The following is a 24,422-nucleotide window of genomic DNA, read 5'->3' as shown; positions in this document are numbered from 1 at the left end:
ATTGCTACTTAGACCACTCCTGTAAAAGGTTAAGTTCATAAGGTAGGTGTGTGGTTAGGATATTGGAAACAAAGTGTGCCAAGTGGCTAGGGGTACCAGGTACAATGGGAGTCAGGTCCAATAGCAGGGAGGTGGGGTGTGAGGGTGTAAAGTCCCAAAGGCAGGTGGTGTGTTTGATCACTCAGCAAGGATTGTCAACTCCCACGGGAAGAATAGAGGTCTCAGAGTGTTGAGTGCTGGGGTTGTGATGGTTTGTCGGACCTAGCCATCTTGGTGGTGGTGGTGGTGGGTGGGGGCAAGGGTAAATGGGGAGAGGAAGTGGGTATCTGCTTCTGAGGGGAGGCAAGAGAGATGTCAGGTTTGAGGGTGATTGGGGAAGAGGGGTCAGGGAAAGAGATGGGATGTGTCAGGTTTCCAAGGTACAAGAAGAGAGACAGAGGTGTTAGGTCCTAGAGGTACTGGGAGATTGCTGAGTCTCACAATAGATGGGGTGGTGGGGACTGGCTCAGGTCAGGGTCCTGGGTTGAAAGTGATCTGGGGGAGGTATAGTTAGGGTTACATGGCAAGTAGGGAATTCCATGGAGTAGTTACGCAGGATTTAGATTAGGTGTTTAAAATTGGGGGCTACTGTTTCTTCAGTGAGTATTTAATTCAATGCATTGGAACTTTCTGAATTCCCCAATTCAAATGGACATTTTTGGAGAGTTCAAAAAATACAGGAATTGTCCAATGGAGTCTTCAATTTGCTGGGTAATTCCCTGGGAGCCTGCTAGGTCAGGGATTTCACATGAGTATACAGATAAAGTTATACACTACCTATAGAATGCCATAAGATGATTGAATCATATTTGAAGATGTGCAAATCTTTATAAAGCCCTGGGGAGATCAACCTGGAGCCCTATAAGCAGCTCCACTAAACACATCGAAGGAATGCAGCACAGACTTACCAGACTAATGTCTGGATTCTCAGGATAAAGTAATGAAGAGAGATCTGGTAAGGTTGTAATCTCTCATATATAGAAGGTCAAAGGATGATTTGATTGAAGTTTTTGAAATATGAAGGGGGTTATACACAGTAGAAACTGCTGGAGCTGGATGGGGGTTGGAGGGAAGAGCAACATCTGTTTCACAGCAAAGTTGGGAGCCATTTTATTTTGATGAAAGTTTGGAATTCTCTTCCACAAACAGCGATTAATGCTCGGTTAATTGTCACATTTTAAGACCAGTAGATTTTTTGCTAACCAAACATATTAAGAGATATGGGGATATGGAGTTTAAGGAGCTAGGTCATTGAATAATGGGATGGATACTAAATATTAAATTATTGTTCTGATGTCTTAATGCTCTGTACAAGTTTCTTGTAGAAGGTTCCTTCCTTCTACTGTAATGATAGATGTAGCATTAGATATGATACTCATATTTTACAGCTGAATGTTTGAGAAAAGAAAAATTCACACAGTTACAGATGTATGACATGTTAATAACATTGAAAGACTTACATCCATAGCCTGGTTATAACTGATCTTGGCTTGTATCATCTGAGGAGAGTCTATTATGCTTGTAAATTTCAGGGAATATGGATGCTGACGATACTTCTTCTGTTAAGTACAAATTTAAAATCAAGAATTAATGTCTCTAAACATTGGTTACATAAAAGTCATTGTTAAGCAGACATTGCTTGTCAACAGATTTCTGAAAACAGTTTTCTATATTTTAGTAACAGTCACAGCTCACTTTCTCCTACGCACAACAAGCTTCTGAGTTCAAGATTTCTTCCAGGGCTGGTACACCAGTCCAATGTTGAGGCGGTGTTGCATTGTTGAAGGGGTTTTCTTTTACATGGCAATGGTAAACCAAAGCCTAATCTGTCTATTCAGGTCAGCGTAGAAAATCCCATACTATTTCGAAGGAGGAAGTTATCCCTAAGTGTACTGATCAACAGTTAACATTAGTTATCCCTCAAATCGACATTGTTAAGATAGATTATTCAGGCATTATCATATCACTAACGTGAAAATGTGTGACATGCAAATTGGCTGTCACGTAGCCAACATTTACAACTTGCAAAATGCTTCATTGGCTACAAAGCACTTTGAGATGTTCAGTGATTGTAAAAAATGCTACATAAAATGCAAGTTTTTCTTTCTTATATGTTGTTTTCAACAATGATCTTCTTTTTCACTGATGCAAAACTCAAGTCAAACCCGGAATGCTGTCTCAACAATCACTTGTGGCAAATTATTGCTGAAGTGAGATATCCGTGACAACTTCAGCATTGGAAAACTAGGCCGGGCCACTAATTGGGGGCCATTAAATTGAGGTTTTACAAGGATAAATATTGTTGATGTATAAAAATAAAATTGCATTCATCTAACCACTTAATATATCTAAAATGTCTCAAATTGTTTACCATACAATGGTTTGGTTTCACATATTGTTTCCTGCAAATGGACAAATAATTGTCATGCTCAGTAAAGTGCCTTCAAACACATATAGTGGGTTGGAAAAGCCATGGACAATGCTGCGAAAACATCTCATTCCTTGAATGTGACTTTAATGATAGTCTGAATCATAACGATAGGAGCATAGGGCATCAGTGTCATATTTTGATCAAAGAACACCATTTTTAACTATGCAGCACCATCTCAACAATCCTGAAGAGGAGCTTGATAACACAACATTTCAGAGTCAGGTTTAATTATTCCTTTCCACTTGAAAAACTGGCAAAAAGGAATGTAAAATGTTTAGTTTTAATGAGGTCAGTGCTAGGCAATGGATTATATTTTCATTTTGGCCACCTGGTTTCTGATTTGGAAAAGATAATTTATTCATAAATTACATTTTCCCCCATTTCCCACACTAAGTTGGTCTTATGGCTACTCTGGGCAAGAATTCATTCGATGTATTAATCTACATATCTTATGAAAGCAGCATGGATGGCAAGCGCAATCATAATAGCTTGGACTTTTCGATAGTAACAATGACAAACTATGAGCATTCATCATCATTACTACATAAAGTTCAAACAACTCTGCCATCTGCATACGCGCAGTTACACGTAGAAAAGCTGAAGTTGCTGGCAGTGATTTCCTGCTTCTCAACAGGATCTACTGCCCACACCATCGCAGAGGGAAAACTCAGAAGTCACTAGAATTGATGTGATCTTCCACTCTTTACACTGTCAGTCTCATTGTAAAAACTTGTAAGAAGGTCCTGCTTAGTTGAATGAAATGAATGCATACAACTGACTTTTAAGAAGGTGTGAAGCCTGGTTGAAGGAACTCTCCCTCTCTGGCCCAGAAAATCTTACATTCTGTTTGTAGAAAAACAAACTTCTTCATTGTAAAGAAAAGCATTGATTATTAAAGTAAGGGATCTTTTTAAAAGAAATGATATTTCAGCATTTACCTGCACATCCCAATATTTAGGTGATTCTTTGCAAACAATTAAAAAGTGGATGATAATCAGTGCTTTTTTTAACTTCTGGTTGCAACCTGTGAGAATTCTCTAATGTGACCAATGTAGATATTCATCTGGGAAATCTTAGAATTGCTTCTAGTGACTGACTGCTTGGCTTGTTTATTAATGTAAGTACAGAAAGAGAGGACTGCAGATGCTGGAAATCAGAGTCAAGAGTATGCTAATGAGGGGCTTATGCCTGAAATGTTGATTCTCCTGCTCCTCAGATGTTGCTTGACCTGCTGTGCTTTTCCACTATCACACTCTTGATGCTTGCTTATTAATATCACTATTGCTGGCTATCAGTGATCCTCCATCACTGAGGCCACAAATTAACAATGGGGCAGGTGAAACCCACACCAGTGTGATGGCAAGATCTTTGTAGGCAGCTTTCTTCAAGATGAGCAACAAACAGATCTCGAATTCTGTTTACTAATTGACGGGCGCAGGAGTATTCTTTACACTTACCTCACTGAACAGTTCTCCTGCTTTCTTCGCCTGTTCAGCATTCAAAGAACCACAAGTTATCCATCCAACACCACGCATCCAATTCAAGTCAGACTTGTACTGGTTCTGATAAATTGTGGAAAGCAATAGCCTATTAATATTCTCTGACAGGATTGTAAAACCCAATATAAATGCAGCAACTATTCTGGGAGGGTGGAGAGGTTGCGGGGAGGTTCAAACACCGCCGCCACAATTTGAAGAGTGACTCAGTGGATGTCTTGAGTTTTGTGTTCTTCTGTTAATTCAGACTGAAATTGTTATTAATTGTTATTTCTCCAAGTCAGGATACCTTTAACAAAATGATTGGCATGAGTATAAAATGGGATTCCCTGCTTTATACCCAAGCCAACTTTTGTTTTGCTATAATTATTGCCAAGCAGGATAACATCCTTCACATATCCAAGAACAGCTCCTTCTCCTCTACACCTCACCCCGCCAACAACCCCAGCCCCACGAATAGTATTTGTGGCCAGGATTCATTTTCAGACTTAATCTCCCAAGACATGATGGTACAGGCATTTATCTTAAGCTTTTGAAACAAGATAGCACCAAATATTGAATTAGCAGGCACCTATCAGGATATGCAGCATTAGAAGCCAGCAGACTTTAGCTCCATCTATTTACTTTAACTTTATGAAGTAACTATTTTCCAGCCTTTAATGATGCATGACTGCACTTAATGAGTCATGGACATGACTTGAGGGAAAAGCTTTAAGAAAACTCACTGTATAAATAATAACCTGCACTTCATAACCAGCTGCACTTTTGAATTAGTTGTCTTTAATACGCTGGCAAAATTTGTATAATGTGGTGACAAGAGTATGTTGCAAGGCAAAAAGCAGACTTTTATTTGGCTTAGAGCTTCCAGTTTTGATGACTTTAAAACAGAATAAAACTGAAAACTCTAAATAAACTGAAATCCTATAATCTTACTTAATTGAATCCATGTTTTATCAGAGTAATCTTAATACTGTCAACATTTATGAGGCTTTAGAGCTTGGTGTATATGGTAAGCTGAGCCAAACAAAAAGGTTACATATAATTGGCCCTTAAACAGGAGGGTTGACTGTTCTTTGGAGAAATTAGAGCATGGGGAATATTGCTCACAGGAATGACGTGAATACATCAGAAATGTAAATGAATGGGCTTTTGCTGTGTACCATCTTGCTGATCCTCTGTATGTAGTACTATAGCTCTGGATGTTTTTGTTCCTATTTTCTATCAGATCTGTTGTATAAATATCTAGTTAGCAACTAGCTCAATGTGATTCAAATGTGTCAAGAATATGTTATTCAAATATGATGCAAATCAAATATAATATAGGCAGCTTCATGCTGAATATGTCATAGTAACCCAACAATATTCTCTGAAGTCAAAAACAAGATAGAATTTAAATGAAACTTATTTACATTATATAGAAATGTATTACTGCAATCAAACAGGCCAACTGTTGGACTCTAACATGCAGCTTACATTACTTTGCAGAGCATATGCTTTCTTAGCCCATTCAATTTTCATATCTCCAGGTAGGACAGTGTACTGATGAAATCTCTTCTTGTAGTCCCTGTCAGTGGCCAGGCTCTGAGCTTGTTTCGCATGTACCAATTCCAGCATATCCATTGTAAGGTGGATCTTTGTTTTCATTGCCTCGGATTTCTTTTTGTATTCGAGGTCACTCTGCAACTTGGAAGCTTGAATAGAGTGAGCCATCTGAGAGTCACCCATTGCATCCTTCACCCCTATCAACTTGCCCTTTATCCTTTCATGCATCTCCTTGTACTTGACCTGTTAAGAAATTTTGTAGCGAGGTTAACGGGCTAATTGTGCAACAATGTTATCTATCTAATACTGCTTAAAAAGATACTGTAAGCCTGGAAAATTGCCAACAAATGTAATGAATTCAGAGAAAATATCTATCCAAGTAAGTGTGAACTTATTCTCCCAGTTTAAATTACTCTTTACTGTTATTCATCTATTGACAGTGAAGTCCTTCTATCCAGGCGTAAAGATGACACTATCTGTGCTGTGAAGCAATATGACAAAGCTATCACCTGGGATGAAGAGCTTCTCTCAAGTGTAAATAACTTCATAAAAATCCTCCCAATTTTTGATTATTGGTCTTCACCCACTGTCAGCTGAAAGTACAATTTTCCTAATCTTAAAAGGAATGCTAGATTCATGTTTCACCCGCTACCTTTTAATCAAATCTCCAATCAGTTCAGAGTTCTCTTCACCCATCCCAAATTAAACCTAAAATTGGCTTTCAGATGCTGAATGACCAACTGTGTTTCTGGAATTTTAGCCTTTTGTTAAACAGTTTAAGTATTCAGATTTCAATTGTCCTATTTCCTTTGTTCTTGCCAAGTTCGTATGCAACACTTGGTTATAACATTGTACAATCATACAATCAAAACATTTTTTAATAGAATTGATTCTTGTTCAAAAGGTCCAAAATACTGCTCTGGCTTAAGTCATTTACATTAAAACAAATCAATCATATAATTGAGAACAATTGCTAAATGTTCAACATGATTACATTGTTTTTCTAATTGGTGCATTCAAATCTGAATTTTAAACCATTCTGTTTTATTGGTGATATCATAATGACAATTGGAATATTTAAGAAATAGAAATTAAAAACTACGGGGCACGATTTGTTAATTTTTTTCCAGTTATCCTCATTATTTTTCCATGATGTTGCATCACAGCTTATAAAATATACAACTTACATCACTTGCAAGATCTCGTTTTGCCTTTGCTTCCAGAATCGCAATAGTGTCCAACCGCAGTTCAAAACTCTTTCCTTTTTGTGCCTCCCAGTCACTTTTGTAGATTTTCTTGATAAAGCAAATTATAAAATAGTTTCAGTTCATAAAAATATCTTCTATTAAAGTTCAAATCATTCAGCAAAATGATAAGACCATGTAAGGATGGGTGATAAATGCTGGGCCAATCTGTGACACCCACATCTCATGAGTGAATTTTAAAAAAAGGCGTTGACTTGCATCACGTGGGTCTCAAATTAAAGTTGGGGGAAATTTCAGTAGGAAGTTTCTCAATCCCTGATTACACAGTGGCAGTACAGACAGTACTCCATTTCTCCTGGGTTTTCACAGCTCTGCAAATGGAGTAACTGTGAATGAGCAGGAGACCCATCTGAGGATTCACTGTTCAGACTGGTTGGTGCCAACATGTGTCCAAAGGGCTACATTTCCCTGGAAGGCCAGTTGGTGCTGACTTTCTAAAAGCCTGTCCCTGCATGCTAACCCATTTCGGATGGGCTGCATAGGCTGGGGATTGGATCAGTGGACAAGTAGACCCACTCTCAAGAGCTGCCGGCTAATCTAACCAGTGGACAGCCTTAGCATCTGAGCAGCATCCAACTTCAACAGCGGGCACTGCTGGAACTGCAAGAAGATGCCAGGACTCCCAGGCTTTTAGAGCCAAGAGGGATCAGGAAACCTGGGGAAGGGATAAGATCAGTGAAAGTCTGGGTTTTGCTGGGCGAACTTGGATGACAGTGGAGATGGGGAATACCCTAATAGAATGCCTTCTGAGTCTTCCATTGTTTAGCCATTACAAAGATGCTATTTCAAAACCACACCATGCTTGCACTCCAGCCACTGCCCAGTGTTTTAAAGGCAGTGAAGTATATTTTAAGCCCTCAGTTGCTATTTAATTGGGCAGTTAAGGGCCTCAAAATGCCTAAGGGAGTGCAGTTTAATGGGCCCTTACTCACTCCCTTTATTCTGGGGAGCAACTTGGAAATGCATGGAATAGGATAAGCTGAACACCCAACAAAACCTTTGCAGGCTCTCTGCCAAAACCATGCCCAGCAGGATTTCAGTAAAACCAGTTCCAAGCTTAAACCTTGGATTTTAGGCAAGTGGAGGTGACAGGGGTTTGAGAGGGGTGAAGGGACTGAGGGATACGATGGGATGAAAGGGTGAATGATGCAACAAGATATAAGCTTTAAGGAGATGAGGATGAGGTGGCTTTACACTAATCTGAAAAACAGGGCCAATATTTTTGGAATCAGAGGTGTGCCTTTAAACGTGGCTGCTTTTGTAATGACCCGACCTTGGCTTCACCTCAGGCTTACTGCCTACTGAAAGCATCCTTCAGGAAATGAGGAATTTGAACATCGGGAAAATTTCTGACTTTCAATTTCTACCTTTATGACTTTGTTTCATTTCCCTTTGAAGGGAGCTGCTATTCACCTTGACAAGTTCTCCAATCTCCCTGTGCGACATACCCATCTGTGTCCAAATTTATTTATTTGTCTAGGATTACATGTTTTAAGGTTTATGCACGAATAAAAAAAATTTATCAGGTACATATTGGTATGATATTAGTTTATATGGTTCTTGTAGTTAGACCTATTAACCTACTACAATCTTGCTCAAGGCAATGCCAATTTAAAAGAAATTCCTTTGGTATGTATCCATATGCTAGCCTCCCAATTTTAAAATAATTTTTGATCTCCTTGTCTTTATCTTTCTCTTCGTCTTCCCCTCATTCTAGTTCTCTTCAAAAGAGATATTCTTGTCATTGTTTTCTCTGCTTTTCTTCAATACACTTTTTGCCTCAAGCATACTTTGATACTTACAATTACAGACGGATAGATATTTATGGTAATTTAACATACACTGCTGTACCACATTAATTCGTTTTTTTTTAAGTTATGAACAATAGGTTACAGTCCAAAACTAGGAATGCAGAAATCAGTGTTGAAATCCAGTCAGGATGAAATGTAGGCAAGCACCAGATTATTTTAAATATTAAACTGCTTAACAGGTTGATAAGGGAATCTGATATACTCATTATTGATTCCAACTGGACTTACATCATGTCCTGCACGGTGGCTCTGTGGTTAGCACGGCTGCCTCACAGCACCAGGGTCCCAGGTTTGATTCCAGCCTCGGGCAACTGTATGTGTGGAGTTTGCACATTCTCCCTGTGTCTGTGTGGGTTTCCTCCCACAGTCCAAAGATGTGCAGGTCAGGTGAATTGGCCATGCTAAATTGCCCATAGTGTTAGGTGCATAGCCAGAGGCAAATGGGACTGGGTGGGTTATTCTTCGGAGGGTCAATGCAGACTTGTTGGGCCGAAGAGCCTGTTTCCACACTGTAGGAAATCTAATCTAATGTGAATGGTTCTTATCAATTTCTAAAATAATTTAGCAAAGCCACTGTATGGTAATAGCACTGCCTTCCAAGAACACCCAAGAATTGGGGCAATATGGACTCTTGATAGGTTTATCCAAATAGCAAGGACATACAATTTTTATTAGGGAGCACTGAATATCATTTCTTAGCTTGCACCCTTGCAGAAACGTCAAGCAGAAAGGTCAACTACCACACCCAATTAACATAACACGTAGCAAAAACCGAACTGTTGCTCTATAATCTCAACATGTAACTAAATGGCTTACTTACATCACTTAGGTACTTAGCATTTGCCTTGGCTTGTCTGAACAATGGCTCATCTTTGCTGATGCTGTACTGATGAAGATTCTGTTCACTTGTTGCCTTGTATGTTAGCTGCATAATGTGGGAGAACAAGGAAATAAGATGTGGGATTTCTAAATTTTTGAGTTTAACAATACATGGCTTAATACCAATAAGTCTAATTATCCAGACTATGGCAGTAGCCCAATGCAAGACTGTGAAACAGGAATATTTTAAGAGTATTTCAATACCACAAATACACCTGTTGGACTATAACTTGGTGTTGTGTGATTTTTGACTTTGTCCACCCCAGTCTAAAACCCCAGTCCACATCACTCCTAATTCTAGATTTCCCTAACCCCTTAATATTTTATAAACATCAACTATATCCCCATTTAACTTCCAAATTCCAAGCAATACTACAATTTTGTAGACTTTTCTCATAAGCCTTGGAAGTGTCATGCTGGTAAACTGCACCTCTTCCATGGTAAATATATAGTTTTGAAAGTGTATTGCCAGGGCTGCTTGTGGGTCCTCCAGGTGTGGTATAACCAGGGTTTTGTCTAGCTGAAACATTAACTCCTATTTTCCTTATATTCTGGCTTTATAGATAGAAAGGCTTGCTACTGGCACTAACTAGGCTCAGTTTTGAAGAAATTCATTTCTAAGCATCTTGTCTCTTGCAAAGAAATTTATGTTTGAAGCATCGGAAAATGAAGAGGGAAGAGAAACCCACAAAATTTGAAAGTATCAGATGTTTAGAAATAAACACTTCATTTTTTTTTCCCCAAACTTTTCCCGTTTGATCAGCTTTGTTTATGGTGGAGGCACCCATCACTCTTTGAAAACAGCGCTTCTTTCATAAATGATCTCTCATCACCAGTGCAGTACTCACATCACTTTGCAAATCTTGACTTTTCTTGGCATGAATAATCTGTGGAGTGTCTGCCACACTTGTGAATTTTAACGCGTCAACTCTCTGTCTGTACTTTCTCTGCCAGTTGAAAGAGTGCAATTTAATCTCTGACAATAGTGGACTTGAATTTAAAGCAAGTCAAACATCAATACATATCTAATCAAACAAACCATGATCAACACATAGCATAGTTTTAGAAATGACTATTAAACAAAATTAATTATCAGCATGTCTTCCCTTTTTTCCCAAAATTGTTTCTGAAGTGACTATAGTGTTTCATTAAAAACTCAATATTAAATGTTGGTAGATGGGACCTGGTTTGACACCAATTGAAAAAGTAATTCATTTTTAATATTCTCTTTTCAGATTTTAAAACTACATATTTTATTCACATAGTTATAATTTTAGTTTGTAACAGTCTTTTCACCAGCCTGCCTCTGCAGAATAAGGAACAATATATTGAGATAGACAGGAACGGAAAATTGTCACCTCGTGGCCTGCTGGCAGCAGAGCTTCAGTGCCCATTGGCAGATGAAAGGCAGAACAAATTTTGCATATCCACCAGCTTATTTTTAAAATAATAAATGAAGGTGGAAATTCAGCTTGCCCCACGTTACCATCATTGATTATGTCTTTTACATTGTCTCAACTCTCAGCTCAACATCAGCTTTTAGGAAGTTACAGCCTCAAAAATCATCTATTTTCAACCATTATCATTCAATTAAAATCACAGGAACCTGTATCTAGTTACCGTAAACAGGAAGTATTAAGGACATCCTGTCACATACAGGCTGTACATCTGGTGTAATACAGTTCCCTTATTTATCACAAGCAATTTAGGGCCATGTGTACAGAAGAACAGGGGCTTAAAATGCAGAAAAATACATGGGACAGTATTAAAACTGAAATCAGTAGAAGATACAAGCAAGGGAGACAATAACTTAATTTCAGAAATTTGGTGACAAAGCAATGTGAACAAATGGCTAAACAACAGAACAAGGTGATGTGCTTATGGTGAGGGGATTAAAGGCTTAATTCAAGTACTCACACCTTGAATGATGGATTAATCTGTCAGTCACCTTGCCATTCTTGTTTTATAAACTCTTGTCAAACTCAATATTTCAACACAAAGGTGGCTGAGTGATTGCTAAGGGGCAGTGTGTCACTGATGTTTATTACCAAAGAGAAACATCAAGTTAGCTTTATTGTCAGGTTAAACGGTTACATAAAGCGACAAATAATTTCATGGTCATCACACAGCTTCACCAAAACTCTCCAACTGTTCTTAAATAAAAGACGAATTCTCTGGGATAAAACTGAAATCTTAATCAAAAATATATTCACTGTCTCTGTGTAAGTATATTTGTGCGTTTTTTGTTCATGCCTATGAATGGGGCTCCATCTTTTATGAATAATTCTGACACTTGATCAATCGGCTCCATTTGCATTAGCTGTTTTCAGATGAAAGCATGTGATACAATCAGGCTTCTGTTCCCCTTTCTCAGTTAAGGCAATGCATGGGGCAATATAAATTGATTTGACTGCTCTCTGAATCTTGGGCAGGATATTGGTAAACTAAAGAATCTAGCAACCATTCCCTATTAAAATACTCATGTTGGTATTCAAATCAAGCAGCCACTTCCTGAACAACTGGTATTTCAAAATTCTGGACTTGAAAATACAATAGAAGCCAAATGCATAGTTTCAAAATTGCTTATGCTGTGACACATTGATTGAATTGATGAAAGAACATCTGAAATATTAAAACTTATCATTCTCTTTCAAATGCTGACTGGCTTGCTGTGCTCATCCATTACTTTTGTGGCTATCTTGTTTTATTTCAACAGCATCTTCTCAATCTAAACTGCAAAGCCAGATTTACAGTGCAGAAGTAATCCAAAATCTATCCTACATTGTATTCGATCTCATGACACACTGCTTAGAGCGGCATGGTGGCTCAGTGCTTAGCACTGCTGCCTCTCAGCACCAGGAATCCGGATTTGATTCCTCCTTCAGGTGACTGTGTGGATAACCTGCACATTCTCGTTGTAAATGTGTGAGTTTGCTCTAGTTTTCTTCCACAGTCCAAAGGTGTGCAGGTTAGTGGATTGGCCATGGGAAATGCAGGTTTATAGGATAGGAGGGTGGGTTTGGGTGGGATGCTTTTCAGAGGCTGGTGTGCACTCAATGGACTGAATGGCCTGCTTCCACACTGTAGGGATTCTATGAATCTATGTTTAACCCACAATGTGGATGTTTTATAGAACATGAAATTGAACTCACTTATGGCCTGTTTCAGTTCTGACAGGCAGAAATATCTCTAAGTTTCAGACACTTGACATGAGTGCAGACAGACTTTACTATCTTCCAGATGTGACTCACTTTACTACTCAAACATCCAGCTGTTAGCAATTCAGCAATTTTAGAATTATTCCCCTTCATTCTCACCTGATAATACATTATGGCCGATTTAGCCATTGCATAGGTTCTGCCCTTCTCTTAACCGCAGAATGTTCGTGGATTCCAAAATTATTAATCTTATACCAGGAATATGGTATAGTAGTTCAATTAAAATTACTTAAGAGCTTATATCAGTTATTACTTGTCTCATTGTTCCCCAGTTACTATGACATGTTGTGTCACATGTTAAGATGATCTGGTAGATAATGCAATAAATTAGTGCTGGTTATTGCTCCCAGTAACCTGAAGCGAAATATTCATCAGTGTCATTGCAGGGAATCGAGATATCTTGTGGAACACAGCCAGTCCCTAGTGCTCTCAGTAGTGTGATTTATTTGTATAATGTGCAATATTAATAACAAACTTGGTAACATGTTTGCACACCATTTCTAAGGCTTGCCATTTCGTTAAAAGTGTCAACTCATTTAAAGTAAGCTCTCGTAACACTTCTCTTAACACTTCTGTTAAATTAGCAAAGAAAATTCATGCAAATCCGCTAATGTGCTAATTACTAACACAGATGTACAAATCTAATCCATTTATCAACTGTGATGGCAGAGGTTTAACTGCCTACAAATTGAGAAATAATTGCTCACGAGTTTCCGTGAACAAACAGAATTCCTATCAGAGGACATGATTCAGTCAAGACTAAAGTCACACAATATAACAGAAAATTACATGTTTAGTCCTGGTCAGTTTGTATTCTCACCTCACTCAGGATGTCCCCAGCTTTCCTCGCCTGTTCCACATCTAGGCATCGTTCTGCCTCCCATCCTACACCTTTCATCCATGTCAGATCTGCTCTGTACTTGCGCTGTAATTTAAAGATTAATAAAATGGCTTTTCTGTTATGCTGTTAATGTTGATAAAACCCAGTTTATAAACATCATTGCCTAAAGGGTACAAAAAACAAAATGATTTTCCATGCAGTATTCAAGCAGTATAAATCTTTTTAAAGACATTTATGCAAGATATATGTACCTCTTGGTACAGAACTACTCAATAATCAACCATTAGTTGATCTGACCAGTGCAGAGTTAGTTGATCCCAGTGCAAATAGTCCCAGCAGCCCTGCAAAATTTCCAGATCATAACTACTTTCATGTGACCCTTGCTAGAATGATATGTATAAAACAGTTTAATGCTTCCATAGTCAAGCAGCTTGCTATTGAGCATTACACAAGCAGATCTCTCATTTTTGGGGGTGATGCTGAAAGTCTACCCAGCTTTAGATACTCCATTAGGAAAGACAGGAAGGGGCAGCACTGAGAAATATTTAAAAGGTAAGAAAATAAGGCTGTATTAGCCTTTAATTACTTGGTAGGAGTACAATTTCCTTCATAGTAAGACCTATTTCAGTATAATCTTTTGCAATCTACACTTCCCCTGGGCATACCTTTTGTTTCTTTACCTGTCCCATTACCATTCCCTTTAGGTGCCGATTCTCCAGCTCTTTTGTAATTTAATGTCTCCAAACCTCCTTCCTTTTTCCTCTTCTTCCCCCCTCCCCCATTTCACCTGTTTAAAACTGATACATCTCTAAATGTTGCCAGCTCTCGTGGAGGATTGACCTTAAATGTTAACGCTGTACACAATTCTCTGTTAATTCTCTCCACAGATGCTCCCTGATGTGCTGAGCATTTCCAACAGTTTTTAAAAATTATATATAATTAGGTTCTTTCCAACCTATAACTTTAAAGCAAATAGCCTACAAAACGAAGAGACATAATTCGTTAAGACGTACAGGATTAAATAAACAAATCAGACATAATTTTGAATCATCTTAGCCCCACCTCACTCTGTAACCCATACGCTTTCTTTGCCCATGTCACTTTCATGTCATCTGGCTCCAATGTATAGTCATGGAGCCTCTTCCTATAATACAAGTCACTGGCCAATGCCTGGGCTTTCTTGGCATGTGTCAGGTTGACCATATCCAGTGGTAGGTGGAATTTGGTGTTTGTTTCCACAAAGTTTTTCTTATACTCTACCTGTTGTAAACAAAAAGTAAAAATTAGCCATTTGAACAACAATAACAACAACTTGTATCTATGTAATACCAGTAAGTGTGAAGGCAGTGAATTGTGAACTACAAATATCTGATAAAATGAACAACATTTTAGAGTAACTTAGATCATATTCTGATATATATGTTTTCTGTGGTTATAGATTACCAATATATAAATGAATGACTAACTTAACAACACAGTCAACTTACCATAAATTTTAACTTCTATCTATTATATAAAATGGTAATTTTCTTTTAAAAAAGTAAAAGATCATGAGTAGTGAAAACAGAATCCAATGTCAGTTGGAAGGGAAATTTAGCTTCTGATGGCTAATGTGCTAATCCATAATGATTTTAAATTGCATATTGAGCTAAAGTAAATAATGGGATTTTGATTTTTCTTATCTAATGTACCTCACTGCTCATCTTGGAAACCCGCAGAGAATGCAGAGTCTTCGAATCATATACTTTGCTTCTCATTGCTTTGCCCTTGGTTTTCTCATATGCTTCTTTGTATTTTATCTTTCAAACAACACAGAGAAAGAAAGGAATTAAATTAAAACATGTAGCAGTCGGCTGGTGATAAAGAGCTAAAATAAATTATTTAAACACTTTCAATCTTATGGGCCTGGAAAGGATCGTTTGCCTTCATATGATATTTCTTTGCCTTATACTCTGTCAAGGCATGAAACTATTTATTTAATAAAAGTTAAAATAGTGGTGAACAAAATGTCATTAAGTGTTGTACATTAATATCACAAGCTATCATTCCTAGACTGTTCCATGTTGGGATGTGTACAGGCTGCCTGATGCTAAGAATATACCAAATTATTTTTGGAAGTTATATGGTGCATTTGAAGTTGAACAGGCCATTCTGCTAGGAAACTTTATTACAATAACCATTTGAACTGATAAAACACCTCAGACATAGAATAACATCCCAAGGCACTTCACAAGGTTGTAAGGGGTAAGGGGGTGGTGGTGCAGAAAGTCTAAAAAAAAAGAGGAAAAAATTAGGATGGGTGGGCAAAAGCTTGGTCAAAGATACACTAAATGAGGAGAAGAAGACCGATTGATTTAGGAAGCCAATTTCAGACCGAGGTGAGCAAAGCCCTGTCACCAATATCCAGCTAAAGAGAACAGGTGAGACATGAAAGGCTAGAATCGGAGGACTAGAGCATTTAGAATGCTGGAGGAGGTTACAGATAGGCAGGGAAGGATTTAAATGTAAGGCTGAAACCTGGTCATTGGAGGGCTTGGAATCAAATCAATTCTAAGGAAGGATCACTCAACCAGAAACATTAACTCTGACTTGTCCACAAATGATGCCAGACCTGTTGAGCTTTTCCAATAGCATCCACGTTTCTTCCATTTTTTATTGGCTGTGAATCAATGTTGGTCAGTGTGGATGGGGTAATGGTGAGAGGAACGTGGTGTGAGAAGCAGAATTTTGGAGAAGTTGGTTTACAGAGCTCAGATGATAGGTGGCTAGCTAGGAAAGCACTGGAATACTGTAATCAAATCTAAAGACATCAAATGTATGGATGAGGATTTCAAATGTACAGGGCTGAGGCATGATGGAAAGTCATGATGATGCCAAGATGGGTGAAAGCACTTTATATGATAGGGAGGATATGGGGCAAATAGAAATCCAAGATTACAAATAATTCCCTTGAGGTGTGGGATGAGCTCAATCACATTAACCTGACTTATACCTTCACCCCATTTAACCGCCTTTGATCTACAAGCTTTGAAAACATTACCTGAAGAAAAAAAATGCATTTAAACAACATTCACAGCATTCTGGGGTAGATATTCCCAAATATCCAATTGCTTTTTATTCAAAAAAATGCTTCCTAGCTTTCCTGGTAAATGGTCTAACTCTAATTTTAAGATCTTGTCACTTTGCGAATTGCCCAATCTGGAAATATAGTTTCCCTACATCATCCAACCTTTTATCATTTTAGGCAACTCATTTAGATCACGCATCATCCTTTGAACACGTACAGAAACCATCATCTTATATTCTATTTTATCACAACGTTGAGCCAGTCAGAAACTTGTGACCCAGATTTTGTGTGGGCAGCTTTGATAACTTTTTCACAGAATCGTGGATGTAAAATGTGTTTTGCTGTAATGACTCTCTTCCAGAAATATATTCCCATGCACATGGGAATCTTGAGGTTTACTGACTAGACTGAACAATAATTAGTTGTCAGCACTCATTTAATTTTCATCTACTGTCAATCTTTTATAAACTTGAAGTATATTCTATTAACTTTTATTAACCTGCACTATAGCATGCCTGACAGAAAGAAACCGACAGTGTCAATGGAAACGGGTTTGCACATAGTTTCACGAAAGCTGATGAGAGAGAAAAGCAGCAACTTACATCACTTGCCAGCTCCCCGGAGGCTTTGGCAGCTAAGAGGGCTATCGAATCCAACTTCACATGAAACCCCTTGCCTTTATTCTTTTCCCAGAATTCTTTGTACTTGATCTGAGGACACAGCATTTACTCAGATTACATATTATACATATATGTGTACATGTAAGATTGAGAAAGCAGCAGCTTCCTTTAAATCAAAAGTAACTAATCTGAGAAATTGCAGCAAGGAATGCAACACAGAATTCTTGCAGCAAACCCAAAATGAACCATACAGCTTCTCTCAATTTTTAATCAACTTGCTCAAGCATGCATTGCTGCATCTCTAGGGCAGCTGAGGGATGAACCTAGACCTCCTGGCCCAGAGGTAGGAACACTGCCGCTGTACTACAAGAGCTCCTTAACTATATTGTATATATCTCTTTTCAATTACAGTCAGTGCTAACTCTTAAGAAGCATTTCAAGGGCAATTTTCATTTTTGTTCACTGGTATTCATCAAAAGAAACCCTGATTTTTCACAATCTCAGGATGCCCCAAAGATCTTTACAGCAAATGAGATTTGCTTGGAGTACAGTCACTTTTGCAATATTGAAAACACAGGAAACAGGTTACACACAGCAAGCTCCCAGATACAGCACTGTGAGGATAATCAGAGAATCTGTTTGTTAGTGATGTTGTTTGAACCATCAATATTAGCCAGGCCCATTGAGATAACTCCCCTGCACTTCTCCGAAATAGTACCATGGAATCTTTCATATCCATCGGAGGAGCAGATTGGGTTTTAGTTTAACACTTCATCTAAATTTCTGCACCTCCCAACAGCGCAGTACACAGTCTTCTGGACACAGAAGCAAAAATGCTTCCAATAGGAGCCACAACTGACACTAGTCGCCAGGGAGAGGACAGAAAGTGGAATCTTCAAAGTTAATTAACTCACAAAGTGCTGCTCACTGGAAGGTTCACTCATTCACAATTCATCTTGACTGAGTCGCATTTTAGGAAAATACTAAGATCTACAGTCTGTCAGTCAGCACTATTCTGATGAAAGGTCCCGCCTCAGGCAACTGACTGTGTGGAGTTTGCACGTTCTCCCCGTGTCTGCGTGGGTTTCCTCCGGGTGCTCCGGTTTCCTCCCACAGTCCAAAGATGTGCAGGTCAGGTGAATTGGCCATGCTAAATTGCCCGTAGTGTTAGGTAAGGGGTAGATATAGATGTAGGGGTATGGGTGGGTTACGCTTCGGCGGGGCGGTGTGGACTTGTTGGGCCGAAGGGCCTGTTTCCACACTGTAAGTAATCTAATGTAATCTAATGTACTCTAAAACACTAACCCATCTTATTGTTCCTTTTCCGATAAACTTACCCATCACTTCCAGTATATCTGATTCCCAAGAGAGTTATACAGTTAATGAATTGAGATGGAATAGTAAGATGGAACATTTCTGGTCCTATGGAATTCAGTTTGATGACAGCAATAAAAGCAAATATGGATGATCTTGGTGAAGGCAGGTGAGCATTGGAAGCATCTACCTACGCAACAGCAGGTACGTCATCATTAATGAGCAATTCAAGCCTTAAATGGAGGCGGATGGGAAGCACTCAGTCAGTTGGACAACCAGCCACTTTGCTTGCCTGCCAAAAAGGTGGCCAGCTGAAGCTGTTTACAGTAGCCATTAATTGACCACATAAGGGCCTTCTTTCCCGTTAGTCAAGAAAGTCACCTATGGATATTCTCACTCGGCATTTAACTGCAGCAACAGTGAGAAGGGGGCAAAAAGCTCTGCAGAGTGAAAGCTCACTAATAATTTCCCTTTCTCACCGTCTCCAGCAGGGAATATTTCTATCCATACTCTTTAATATAATGTCAGGAACAAAATATAACAACTAAACTGCACACAGGAGATTCCCACCAATGGCAATATGATAATGATTGTTCCCAAGTTGTTGGCTGAGGTAACCATTGATTATGATTCCAGGGAGAAGGCCAAATTGTGCCTTGGGATGCTTTAATTCCTCCCAAGTGGGAAGGCAAGAGCTTGTTTTTTGTGACCTACAGTGCTTACTATACTCCCTCAGTACTTGGAGGTGCTCATGCCTCTGGAGGGAGATGTAAATTTACAACCTGACAGAGAGATGGCAATGCCAGTACTAAACCATAGTTGGCACCTATTTGGTGAACTGACATATTTGAAAAGCCCCACGGATTTAGTGCATCTGGGTTAACCAGTATGCTGAATGCGATGTAATTAACATAAAAACAGAGATCGGTAATTCAAATCTTGTTGCAGTCAAAACAGAATGTGAAACGATGTTATGTTAGAAAAATCTCAAATATAAAAGCAACTAAATGGAACTTTGCTGAAAAATACATGCAAACTAAGTCAGATTGCTGAGATGGATGTTACAGTAACTTAAATTAAATAGTGGAGCACCTTTTGACCAAAGAACTTGGAAATTGGTAAGTGCTGCAGGGACTGAACAAACGGGAATAACAAACATTAAAAGTTGCTGTTTGTGTAGAATAAGGCTGCCATCTTCTGGTCTCTTGTTAGTCAAACATCACTTTGCATCACATCAACAGACAGTGAGGAACCGTCAGTGCTATTTATCAGGCACTAAGTGAAATATTCACTCAGATTTACATCTTACTCAGCTCGTAAACATAGAGGCAGGTAGATGCACTTTAGATCCAGTCAACCACAAAATGTGATGGCAATATGGACAATTGTTTCAGTACTGCAAAGACTGGAGAGAATATCTCCTGCTATGTCCTCTCATCTTCACCAGGATGGATACCTTTTGTACCTTTGCTAGTCTTAGGCCAGCCTAGCTAGGTGGGAGATCGGACAATAATATCACCACACAAGTAAAACAAAAATGTTAGTTTACTGCAATATCAAACAAGATTCTGCTGGATTTAATACTTTACTCAGTATACAATATAATTACCTTGAACAAATAAAAAACCTCTTTTGAGCATTTCTTCTCTCTCAGCCAGTGTACAAGAAAACACAGCAAATAGGTATAATCATGATTCCTTCTAATATGAAACAGCCAGTAAAAAATAAGTGGAGTCAAAACTATAAGTTAATCGGTTTTTAGCAATATTTAACCATCCCATTCATCAAATTCTCTGAGATTTAGTTTTAAATTCAAATTTTATGAAAGTTCCAAATATAGCAAACAGTTAAAGCTAATTGAAAGGCAAAATGATCCTGTGCTCCAAATCAATGGGGAAACTTTAGCATCTCCTACCCAACTACAACCACATTGTGTGGGGACAGGCAGGTACCATGCAGCATTCTGACTTGTTAGAAGTAACTGCTAGTTTAAATATTGAGTAAACATGAGCACCATGCAGAAGCAGAATGGCCTTCTTTAAGTATGTAAATTGGGTTCACGGGGCAGGAGTGGCATATTAACTTGGGGCTGGAGTGAGGGATCTTCCCACCAGGTGATGGTTCTGTGGAAGTAAAAACCTCAAGGCTCCACAAGATAGCCTGGAGGCCTCACCTGTCCCAGGCTTCCTTTCCCCTCAATTAAATTCAAATACTCTTGTTATATGTGTACCTCAACTTTAAGAATTCCATGTGGTGTGTGCATACAATGTTGTAAATCTACCTGGCAGTTATCCTGCCATTGGTCTAGGAGCTTTACACACACACACACCCACCAGTTGGGTTAATGTAATGTTTGCTTCATAACTTACAATGTGTTTATTGTTTTAAATAAACTAACCCACAGAGTTGTTAATCCCTGATGAGCAACTGATCACCAGACCATTATCATTAACATAACAAGGTGAACAATGTCGTTGCTCAAAGCAAAGTATGCCAATGAAGCTTTTCAAGCTTGCAACATGCAAGTTAATCTAGAGGGGAAACATATGATTAACAGCATTAAAATAAGGAAAAAATGTACATGAAATAAACCCTCTGAGGTCTTTGCTACTATATCAGAGTATGTTCAAAACACAATCCTAATCAGAAAGTCAATTTAACTCTCTTGGCAAAGGCAAAGGAGCAGTCTGCATTCCAGATCATTAGCACACAAGGAAATGTTAAAGGCACGCTTTCAGAATATCCACAAACTCCCTACTCTAAATTGGGGCACAGCAGACCTCCTAATAGAATTAAAAATGCTAAATCAGCATTCAAAGCTAGGCTTTCTAGATTCTGGGGTTGCCAATGGGGGAAAGACAAGCCATCAAGATAGCTCAGAAACTGATAATAAAAGTTTACACAGACTTGACACATGAAGATTAACTGCCAAAGGCGCTAAAAGATCCCCAAAACCTAAAGAACCACATTAGAAAAATTCAGAGTCAGAGTAAAAATTCAATATTAATTGGCTATGATTCATGTAATTTAAACAGAAGTGTACAGACAACATAGATCACTCCATGAGCAGAGGTATGGAGAAAGGCACACTGTGATTTTATAGATGGGGTTTCAGCAAATAGAATTGTTGGTTTGGTGATGTTAGCCAACCCTACAGAAATTTTCCACAGAGATTTGCCAAACAAACTTACATCCTCAAAGAGCTACCAAGGGGTGGACTTAACTACAAAGTGATCCTTGCAAGCAATGCAGCTTGCAGGTTCCAAGCATCAACTAGATGGCTTACATAATGCCTAGAACATCCAAATTTAGCAAACTATGTGGAAGATGTGAAGAAAATGACCATCTTTCAATCAAACATGCAAAGCATGTCGCAGAGAAGGCTGTTGCAGAGGCAATGAACAAAGGCTGATGATGTTACAAAAAGCTGTGCACTAATCCAAATAGACCACATGCACAGAATCTTCAAGCTACAATGGTATCCTACCAGAGACATACACATGACGTGACTGACAAACCAGAATCAGATTATGTACATGACAAGGCAATGAGTGGTAAACATGCTTCCGACTGTCAAACTCATGGAAAACATCAATGTCATCACAAGCTCTAATCTGTTTGCAAACGTCATAAGTATCTGTCATCAGAAGATAATGACAACTTATTACAGATTGCCACAGTTGCAACTGTCATTATATTACCTCTGCAAAGTCCATACATATAAAAAAAGCCCAAAGACATGAGATAACCTACAAATGTGAAAGGTTTAGCATAGTACTGCAGAACAGGTACAACCAATCAATCAATGTTGTTGTTTTATAGATAAACCAGCATGTTATAACCTTGCGCTAGTCACAACACGTAGAATCATTAAAACAACAAAGATAATGAAAATAGTAGGAAAATATTCAAGAAACATTCATAGAACTGAAGGGGAAAGACGAATCAAACACTTCACTTGCTTCTGAAAAATGGAGCTAAAATTTCAGCTTTCTGCTGTGAAGATACAACTAAAAGTTCAAGAGGAAAAAGCTGAACCAAGAGTTCAGGATAAATCCAGACATGGGTATAGTCTGTGTGAAGAAGAATTATTTCGGGCAAACCTCTGCTCAATTCACACAGATGAATGAAGAGTTAGAGGAGAATGGAAGGAAGCAGGATGATCTATACACTCTGTACCAATATTCCCACGCAAAGATTGTTGGTGTATAAGAATTGGTGCGACATGCATACTAAACAGATCAGGCACAGCAGCGGCAGCTACAGAAACATTGCTTTGAGCCCAAACCAATGCTGGAGAAAATTACAGACCTGCAAAAACAGCTGAAAATGGACAGTGCACACAAAAAAAATGCACATCATGCATGTAGCAGTCCTTTCAGAAATAAATGCCAGCAATGTGGAAGGACATAGGGAAAACAAAGCACCTACTGGTGCTGTCAGTGGACAAGGCCCATGCTTCAAAGGAAATAAAACGGAAGAAGAAAGTTGAAAAGGTCTGTTTCTGCTGGTGTGTGAATGGCAGTGCTCTCCTACCCCAGCCCAAATTATATAAAAGGTAATTGGTGTTCCAGTCCAACCTAGTTTGGATAAGATGTCATCACTAGCATTGTAATGTGGCTCAGCCAACAAAACAAATAGTCAACAAACCAGTCACTCACTGAGCCATATTCACAGGACAAATCTGTGTGGGAGGAGTGAAGGGTGGCTTTCCTGACCAGAGGTTGATTGAGGCCTTTAAGTAACCACCTCATCGTACCACTATTAGTGGACTCCCAAACCACTGTTAGCCCTGTCAGCTTTGCCTGCAGCCAACTGTGGAGGTGTGTGAAGGGGGGAATATCCTTCATTCTGAGGCTCTGCATAACCATTTGAAGGACCTAGCACTGAGAGAGTGATCCTCCAGAAAGTCAATCTCCTGACCTTGCTTCAGTCCACTGGAGATCATCTCCCAATCACTCTATCCTGCTTACACTCCCCACTTTCCAGGATCCAACAATGAAGCCTCCTGTAGGCCCATGGGTCCCAGTGGTGCTGCTGCTATGGGAGAGCTGCCAGAACAGCTCAGTCTTTAGCCTTGCAGGATGGGATTCCTGCCATTCTCAGTGCTTCATGCAATAGGAGGCTGTTGCTGTGTGGGTTATGTACCTGATTGCTTTGAAACAGCACAGCCTCCTGAAGGAAAAAACATAGCAATCCCAGCAGTCTCCCAGCTGCTGGATGATACTCATCACCAACATTAAACCTTACTCTCTATTAGACTTCTAGTGCACTAATTCCATCCCCCCCCACCCCTTCCCCCCCCCCCCCCCCACCCCCCCAAAGCTGTTCAGAGGAATATGGATCTTAAATACTTTTTGTGATTTTAACCCAACTATGTTGAAAAGTTTCAGTAATATTTACAACACTGGCAACTTCAAAGATTATCAAGACAAGAAGGATAACAATCAAATTAAAGAGCAAAATAATAAAATTATCCTTGCAATCAAATACCAAGCTCAAAATTGATATTAGGTTTTGTTACTCACATCACTGTACAGTTCAGCATTAGCCTTGGCTTTAAGTAGATGAGGAACTTCAAGAGGCAAAGTGTATTGGGTTTTGGTCTTTTCATACTGTGCCCGATAATTCAACTATAAGGGACAAATAGAGGCAAAGGTTTAGCAAAGGGCAGAAGTGGAGTTATTGTACAATGTTCAGCATCATTTGTGACTCCTCAGACATTGGAACAATCTATACTCAAATGCAACAAGACATGGACAATATCCAGGCTTGGACCAACAATTGGCACATAACATTCACTCCACGTGTCAAGCAATGACCAACTTCAATAAGAGACAGACGATCTAACCATTGCCCCTGAATATTCAATGGTTTTACCATCACTGAATCCCACACT

At 38.9% G+C, this 24,422-nt stretch overlaps 1 protein-coding gene across 4 annotated transcripts in view; it reads right to left on the bottom strand.

Moving 5' to 3' along the window:
* Positions 1-24,422, bottom strand: part of nrap (nebulin-related anchoring protein) — a 101,605-nt gene that overhangs the window by 39,295 nt on the left and 37,888 nt on the right. For all 4 annotated transcript variants that reach the window (XM_072557386.1, XM_072557388.1, XM_072557387.1 and 1 more), the window contains 11 exons: positions 24,052-24,156; positions 17,192-17,299; positions 15,214-15,321; positions 14,585-14,782; positions 13,502-13,606; positions 10,312-10,410; positions 9,405-9,509; positions 6,696-6,803; positions 5,440-5,751; positions 3,928-4,032; positions 1,500-1,598 (listed from right to left, as the gene is read on the bottom strand). In XM_072557386.1, coding sequence (XP_072413487.1) covers positions 1,500-1,598; positions 3,928-4,032; positions 5,440-5,751; positions 6,696-6,803; positions 9,405-9,509; positions 10,312-10,410; positions 13,502-13,606; positions 14,585-14,782; positions 15,214-15,321; positions 17,192-17,299; positions 24,052-24,156 — 1,452 coding nt within the window. The remainder of the gene's footprint in view (positions 1-1,499; positions 1,599-3,927; positions 4,033-5,439; positions 5,752-6,695; positions 6,804-9,404; positions 9,510-10,311; positions 10,411-13,501; positions 13,607-14,584; positions 14,783-15,213; positions 15,322-17,191; positions 17,300-24,051; positions 24,157-24,422) is intronic.

This window comes from Chiloscyllium punctatum, chromosome 38, assembly GCF_047496795.1.
Source record: "Chiloscyllium punctatum isolate Juve2018m chromosome 38, sChiPun1.3, whole genome shotgun sequence".
In the NCBI taxonomy this organism is placed as follows: Eukaryota; Metazoa; Chordata; class Chondrichthyes; order Orectolobiformes; family Hemiscylliidae; genus Chiloscyllium; species Chiloscyllium punctatum.
This window is presented reverse-complemented; position numbering and strand designations above follow the sequence as displayed.